Source organism: Danaus plexippus, chromosome 10 (assembly GCF_018135715.1).
Source record: "Danaus plexippus chromosome 10, MEX_DaPlex, whole genome shotgun sequence".
NCBI classification, from domain to species: Eukaryota; Metazoa; Arthropoda; class Insecta; order Lepidoptera; family Nymphalidae; genus Danaus; species Danaus plexippus.
In genome coordinates, this window is record NC_083543.1 from 3,295,020 (window position 1) to 3,302,862 (window position 7,843).

The 7,843-nt window shown below is 30.9% G+C and overlaps 1 protein-coding gene across 1 annotated transcript; it reads left to right on the forward strand.

The window, feature by feature from the left end:
• The first annotated feature begins 269 nt into the window (after positions 1-269).
• Positions 270-5,952, forward strand: LOC116766834 (uncharacterized). The gene is made up of 9 exons (XM_032656959.2): positions 270-393; positions 861-1,005; positions 2,375-2,497; positions 3,438-3,612; positions 3,776-3,849; positions 3,909-4,001; positions 4,078-4,556; positions 5,115-5,190; positions 5,614-5,952. The coding sequence occupies exons 1-9, from the start codon at positions 362-364 to the stop codon at positions 5,773-5,775; spliced, it is 1,359 nt and encodes a 452-aa protein (XP_032512850.2). The 5' UTR covers positions 270-361; the 3' UTR covers positions 5,776-5,952.
• Positions 5,953-7,843: the final 1,891 nt, after the last annotated feature.

The window sequence follows — 7,843 nt, forward strand, 5'->3', positions numbered from 1 at the left end:
GCAATAATTTATTATCCAAATGCATTCTCAAATTATATATAACATTGAAATTGATTGCTTATGAAAAGGATGGAATTGGTATAAAGACTCGTTTATTGTTGGACAATAAAAAAAATTATCATATTACGAAAAAAAAAATTAATACTTACAGAAAAAATACCCCATAAGTAGGGTAATGGAAACATTTCCTGAAGCGTGTGCCTTTCATTTATCGTACCTATTTCAGTATAACAAGAACGCAGTTGTATTCCAAAACTCGAAGAGTTAAAGTAAAGGGAGTTGATTTCTAATAAGATCTTTGAATAATTGAACATAATTTATATGTATTATGTACATAAGAAGTTATTATTGTGTTACATAAATGTTTAGTTTGAGCTCGCGTAGATTACGAAGGTAAGGTGAAATTTTGATTACTATCACAGAGAGCTACCTCAGAGTTTATTGATTTGAAATGTGAAAAAATGAAATGCCTTCCAATATTCTAGGTGTGATTGTTAATTTTCTTGTAATTGGTAGTCTTAGAATAACGTCACTATGCTGTTTGTTTTCGACAACTCTAAATATTTAAAACTAATAAGAAATGTAAATGTCGCTTTTAATAATATTCTCAGCTACGTAAACATAAATAATAGTGCAGTTGACAACTTATGTAGGCCGTTTAAATTTAATTTTATTAATTTCTTTTAAATTAACACAGTATTTAATTTTTTGTCAGGTTGGTAGCATTGAAGAGTAGAAACTAAATAAATGTATTGACATTACTACTGTTGATTTCTGAAATATATAACATTAATAGATATCAGTGATCGTATATCAAGCAAACATTTACATAATAAACTGCACTGTGTAAACATTTGTAGGAGATTAAGTGCGCCAAGTTCGGGATCGGCGAGAAGACGAGCTCGAGAGAGATTGAGGGCAGAGCAGACTCGGGCTGAAGGAGAGAAACTAGCTAGAGAGAGGAAGAAACAACGACTTAAAGACAAGTTTGAGCAACAGAAACAGGTTAACGAACTACGCCTTTAGAACCTAAAACGTATTTAGCCTAAATGTCATTAAAATTAATTTCACATTTTTTTTTCAATGAGATCTAAGACTCGCGATTATTAATTTAAATGAAACGAATATTTTCGGATTACTACGCGGACTGGAAATCGCCAGCAAATTACGACGGTTCTGTTAACTTATTACTTAACTGTGATCACGGTTGCTGCAATGTAACTGAAACGTCGGAGCTACGTATGTTTATAAATAATAAAAAAACCCGTAGTAATCCAAAAATATTATTTTCATTCACATTTTTTTGTGATCGATACAAATGTTATAATAATTGTTTAATCAAATTTAGTCTAAGTAAAGAATGATTTTGTATAAAAGATCTAGTGACTAGAGGGCAAAAATTAATTGAACAAAAATTTTCAATATATAAACTTTTATGGCTTCTCATGAGAGCGGAGACAGTCGTAGAAAATTTTTCAATACAATTTTTTTATTTATATTATATAGAAATAAGAAGATTATGAAATAAAGTAATGTAATTTGGAATTTAATTTCGTGTGACATTTAATGTTCATAATAAAAATTTTAATTTTAAGAGTACGTCGAATGTCAGGAATGTGGAACATTCATTACCTTTATTAGTATTGGTGAGGCACATATCGACAGTTCGATAATGATCAGTACAGACTTGGAGGAAATAAGGATACAGAATGTATTCACATTTATTGCGTTACGACATACCTTGTATGAAATCACATTGTTTAAAATTCGCCGCACCCCGTTCCACGCGCTGCTATGTATGTGTTTACTATATGTTAGATGTTTTCCCTTTGTTACTCCGATGTTTATTTTATTTTGAGGCGTTTATATAATTTACTGCATATTATGTTTGAACGCTCCATTGTCACTTTCTTTGCGGCGAATGCGTGTGCTTTAAAAAGTTAGAGAATTTTCTATTTCCCTTAAACAATAAACTGTAAAGCTCAATATTTTTTTTCAATGTGATTAAAATTTTTAAAACATTGCTTTTGATTAATTGAAACATTTTATATATTTTTATTAATTATTATTCGTGTTTTGAGGTAATTTCAACCTTCCTAACTTTTCTGCTGAATATATTCATATGTAGTGAGAGCGCTTTCTTTTTTTCCTCTAACTAATGAAACGTCGTAAAAACTTTTGTTATTAGACAGTTATTAATAAGTATTTATCAAGTTTTATAGAATGAAGAAAGCAATTTTAGAATCTTCATTACAACTATCTTTCAACATTTCAATTTGTTGAATATTTAAAAAAATATATGAAATTAAGTTTGAATTTTGTTACAATTTTGCTTAGGATGAAAGTGTAAAAAATATTTAATCTTTCGATTCAGGCTCGTATAGAGCTGGCTTCTTACGAGCCCTGGGGTCGCGCCGGCGGCGGAGCGCCCAATCCGCGAGGCGTACGTTATGGGGATTTACGAGCTGTTGGTATATACCCAGAAGATGAACTCAAGGCAAGCATTTAAATGCTCAATATTACCCTCTTGTAATATAACCCTGACAAATAAGATAGCTTGTAATATATATTAACGATTTGTATTAAATATACATACGTAAGAATATGTGTAATAATTTACAGTAAATCACATAAACGATAACTATGAATAATTACAACGTCAAATTTATCACATTATTCTTACGTGACATTTAATATTTTTAATTATAAAACGTTACATAACGGATGTTAAATCGATATTGTCAGAAAAAATTAACGCATCTAAAAGCCGCGGGGCTTTTGATGATACAATTTTATAATAATGAAAAGCTATATCTGAATAAGGCAAGGGTCAAGTTGCGTACGAAACGATCCGTGAGATCGATGCGTGACCGATGTACGAGGATGACATAACCTATGTGTGTTAATGGCTATCCTGGGGTTATGAAAAATGTATACCAGTTTATGAACAGCTTTTAACCGACTTGGAAATTACGAGGTTGTCAATAACGTCCATTTTGTATCAATTTAAAGAGAAAATCTTCTTTCAAAATGTATACAATATGTTCCATCATTTATATTTGGAACATGGATATATAAAATCTCTTTCTTAGGAAGTGCCATCATTTTTTTAACAGATTTCTTTGACTTTTCATGTGCCGATAATTATTCTGGCATCCTTTTTAAAAAAAATCTATTCTTTATTGGTTTCTAAACAAGTTTTTATCATACTGGATAGTATCTTAAGCATGAAATTCTTTCGAAGGCTTATTTCTTCTTGTAACAAATAAAACAAGCACCATAAAAACTTTTGTCATTTGAAAAAGTTCTTGTTAAGGCAATACTTTATGTAAAATGTTCAAGTCTTACTACACATTTCATACACAATAACATTTACTCATATAAATCTTCAGTAGTACATTAAAGTATTTTAATGTTTTGATCTTCTTTTATTAAAGGGAGTATCAGCTCATGACATTTGTCGACGGTGGTGTCTTCGTTCGCGACGTACTCCGATCCGGCTCCGTGAAGACCCTCAATTATGTTACTCGGAGATGCTGAGACAAACAGTTGACAACGACATCAGATACAAAAAATCACCCCATCAACAAGAAGAGTATAGAAAAATATTGGGTAAGTTAGAAAATACTAATTAACAATTAATTACCTTCTCTTACATTAAAAAACACCTTATTAGAATTCATTTATTTTAGTGCAATACATAAAATGCAAAGAAGTACAGTTGTTTGTTTGTAGGTAAATAAAAAAACATCAATTAAATAATTTCTGGTTCCAGATGATATGGTCGATAGTAGACAGAGAGCTATAAAAGAAGAGATGAAAAGAAATTTGGATTACGAACGCAAAATGGTAATAATATATAGTATATTGATGTTTGACAATAAACTACTTATGTATATAACTTTCAGCATACCATGGACGGACCGTGGGGTAAACCTGGCCCTGGTGGTACAATTTGGAGGAATCCTCGAAATATTGGACTAAATTTCTCAAAGTCTATGGTAACACTAACCAAATAAATATCGATTATATCATTGACCTTATTTAATATTGTTCTTTCTTTGTATATCATGATAGGGTTGGACGGATAACGAAATTTTCAACAAAATACGAAGCGACCAGAAACGTAAAAAATCGTCCCTAACTTTACCCAAAGTAAAGGCAGTAGACGATGATTTGAAAACCGATGAAGTCGCAAACAAAGAGAATATAAAGCCATCCAGTGTATCACATCTACCAGAAATACGAAAACAATCGAACACAAACCATGGAAGATGTAATTACATAAATAAAAAGGATGTCAGAGAAATATACGGAACCGAAGCAAACAGGAATCAAAAACCGAAATTCGTGAAGAGATTATCAAACGGTGATAGAGTGAAACGCTCACTGGATAGTGATGGCAATGGTGATGAAAAGAAACTGACGCCAGAAGAAGCTATACTTCGTGTTACCGGCGGTATAGAACTAGTTCCCTTACTAGCACGCCGAAGACGCGTCGGAGCCCGAACGCTGCCCTCGAGCGACGTCACACGACCCCCAGAACAGACTTGCGAGTAAGTTAACCTGTCGAAAATGTTAATGCAATTAACAACTGAACGTGCTTAGGTAATTTGTGAAATTATTATAATTAATGATGTATTTGATAGATAACGTTAGATTATAATAGTAGTAGAAGTATTTTAATGGTCCTAGAATAGAAATAAAAGCTAATTAATTATAAATGTGTAAATTTCTTGTATCAACTATCAAATCGTTCACTCAGCGCTCCTTCATCTATGATGAAATTGTATCTCACCACATATTGGGACACTATTTATAAGTTTACTAAACGATACCAAAATAACTCATTTTTTAAAGCCATATTTCAAAACGTGGCTAATAATTAGGACGACCTGATTGTGTAATATTGTAATGTTGTAACTCAAAGTCGATACAGGTTACGTATCAAAAGAAATTGAAAATGCCGTCTAATTTATTATTTAGATTGGCTTTGCTTAGCTTCAGTAATATAAAACTGATATTCCTAGCCACTAGGTATAATAATAAAGAGAAACTTTTCATGCAATTAACCTATTTGTATGTTTTTTTTTTTGCTTTTCGATAAATTTCAGATGGAGGGAGCTTCTCGATATGGAATATTTAAGAGAACTAAAACATCAAATGCGAGTAAAATGTGAAAAGAAAGAAGTGAGTGGATATTATATTTTATATATTACGTAAATTATTTTATAAATGTATTCTCATAAATTTTTATTGCATCAATAATAACGCAGAATTAATATAAATTTATTGTTGTTAGTAGGAAAAATTATAAAAGTATTGCTTATTATAATATACATATATATATTGAAAAATTTTTTCGAAACATTCAAGTTTTACAATTTTTATGTTATAACGCAAATTATTAATGAGATATGTATTTATTTTCAATTTTCTTCTCTTTCTTTGTCTTTTTTATTGATATTTACAATATTTTGCTCTTGTATACTGTAAACAGTAATATCTAAGGTTAGAGCCACGTACCTTTTTTAAACTATATTATGCTTATATAGTGACTATATTATTCTAGTATATACATTTATTCTTCTTACAATACATGTCTTCTGTAAGGAGAAGCGTCGTGACTCAGCTGAGAGCGTTCGTCAGCATCATACGACGTGGGCATCACTATGGGGTCGTCCGGGGCACGGAGCGCCTCAACGAGGTCGTTACGCTCGTTCCAACCTGGCACAGCTATTGTATGTGCCACCGTTGAACACACATCAGGCTTAAACTGCGACTTATTAATGAAAATATGCATTACGCGAGCTCTGATGCGTCAGTCCAAGATGTGTTAAGGAATTCATACGATGCGTGATGTTCCAATATTAATAGTTTTCATAAATGGGATATAAATGTTCGTTGTGAATTATATTTGATTCAAAACATTGTTCCTCTGGGATTCTGTAATTTTTTTTTGACTTTACTTATAATAGTTTAAAAAAAAATTATAATTTTCCAATTTAATTATATTACAATTCGTGTCCATTCACATATCCCGGTTAGCGCTATAACAATTTTATAGATCTGTATAGCTATCAAAGTGTTGAGTTACTCAGTGATGATACTGAGTGAATGTTTTATTAACTTAAAATTAACACATGAGTGTTTTATATGGTTGTTTGAACGAACAGTAACATGGAAGGTATTTTATTAATAAACATGAAATTACAAACAAGAAGCGGAAAAATGTTTAAGTGTGTTATGTACTGTGTAAAAACGATTTGAACAATACTGGCATTCAAATAATGTTGGCAAGCCTGTGCGGCCATATTTATTTAAGCGAAAATGGTTTTTATGTAACACATGCACTTAGAAGTTATTAATATTTTATATATAACTGTAAAATATATTATACTTAAATAGAACTAGTGAACTAAATTAGAGAGAAATGAAAATATTAGTCGAAACTTCTCAGTATTTCATGGATTCAGGGATACCGGGTCCATCGTGTTGCAGGAAGAGGAGCTTCAGCAATGCCTGGGACTAGCGATCCAGGTATAGGCTTAAGGGGTTCCTATTTAAGGCGCGTTAAACGCTCCCTTCCACTGTCCAAGCTCCTCTCTTTACCTAACTAAATTTGAAACGAACCTAGGGCTGCCTTCGAAGTACGTTCTAAGATTAAATTGATGTTAGTTATGGACAGGCCCAGGTCTTTTAGTATGTTTCAGAGAAATTTAGCTGTGACACCTCTAGCTTCCCCCTCTACGGCGTACGAATGTACGATATTAATTTCCTAATACTATTTGTAAAAGTGTTGAAGTATCTCGGATACAAGTTTGTCTGGATCATTAACTGGCAATCTTCAAATATGCCGGATAAACCTAAAAGGCCAGACAGGTTGGCATAGATATTACAATATTTCTCATCTAACATTTTATATCTGATAATTAAAAAAAATAATAATTTAATACTTTGAAAATGACCGCTCTAAAATATTTTATACTAGGTTTTTCCTCCAGTTTGTAAGTTTTATTAAAAGTTCATTAGATTATCTTGATATTAATAAACATTCAATAAAAAAATATATTTTTATTTATTATATAATTGAACATTTTAAGAGGATTAGAAACTTGTTAAATTCAGCAAATATATTATGTTTTAAGGTTTGCAGGGCCATTTATGAGGAAGATGTACGATGGTATTACCAAGAATAACTTGTCACTTTAGATTGTTCGTAGTTGTTTAGAATATCAGTATTATATAAAGATTTCAATGAATATACAACTAATTGTAGGATAGTTTGTTGAAATCTAGTTGTAAACTTAAAGCGAATATTTCCACTTAAGATGTTTATAAATCGAGTCGGAATTTCTCATAGTTTTAATCTCTTAAAACTAAAACATGAGCTCTTAAACTGTTCATAAACATAGTTTAAAGCATGTACAATCCTAAGGTAATTTGTAAAATTTTAATAATTATAAATATACACGATAAATGTTGAATTAAGACACAAACAGTGAGGAGAAGTATTAAATAAAAAAAGTATAAAATGAATATTAATTTTTAATGTGCACTAGTAATCAGTAATAAAATAATATTAAAACTATCCTACATTCTCATGAAATTTACTCCGTGACTTCGTCCGAATGTTTCCAAGGTGTTCTTTTGGCTAGTTGCTCACAATTCCTATTAATATTGTCTTTTAAATCAACACAACTCTATAAATGTATTTTACAAACCTTAATTAACAACAATCGAATAAAAAATCGAAAAATCATTTCATTTTTTGTATTGTATTATTAAATTTTGACCTAAATTCAATTTCACCACTTACGTGTCTTTGATCACAGAAATATCT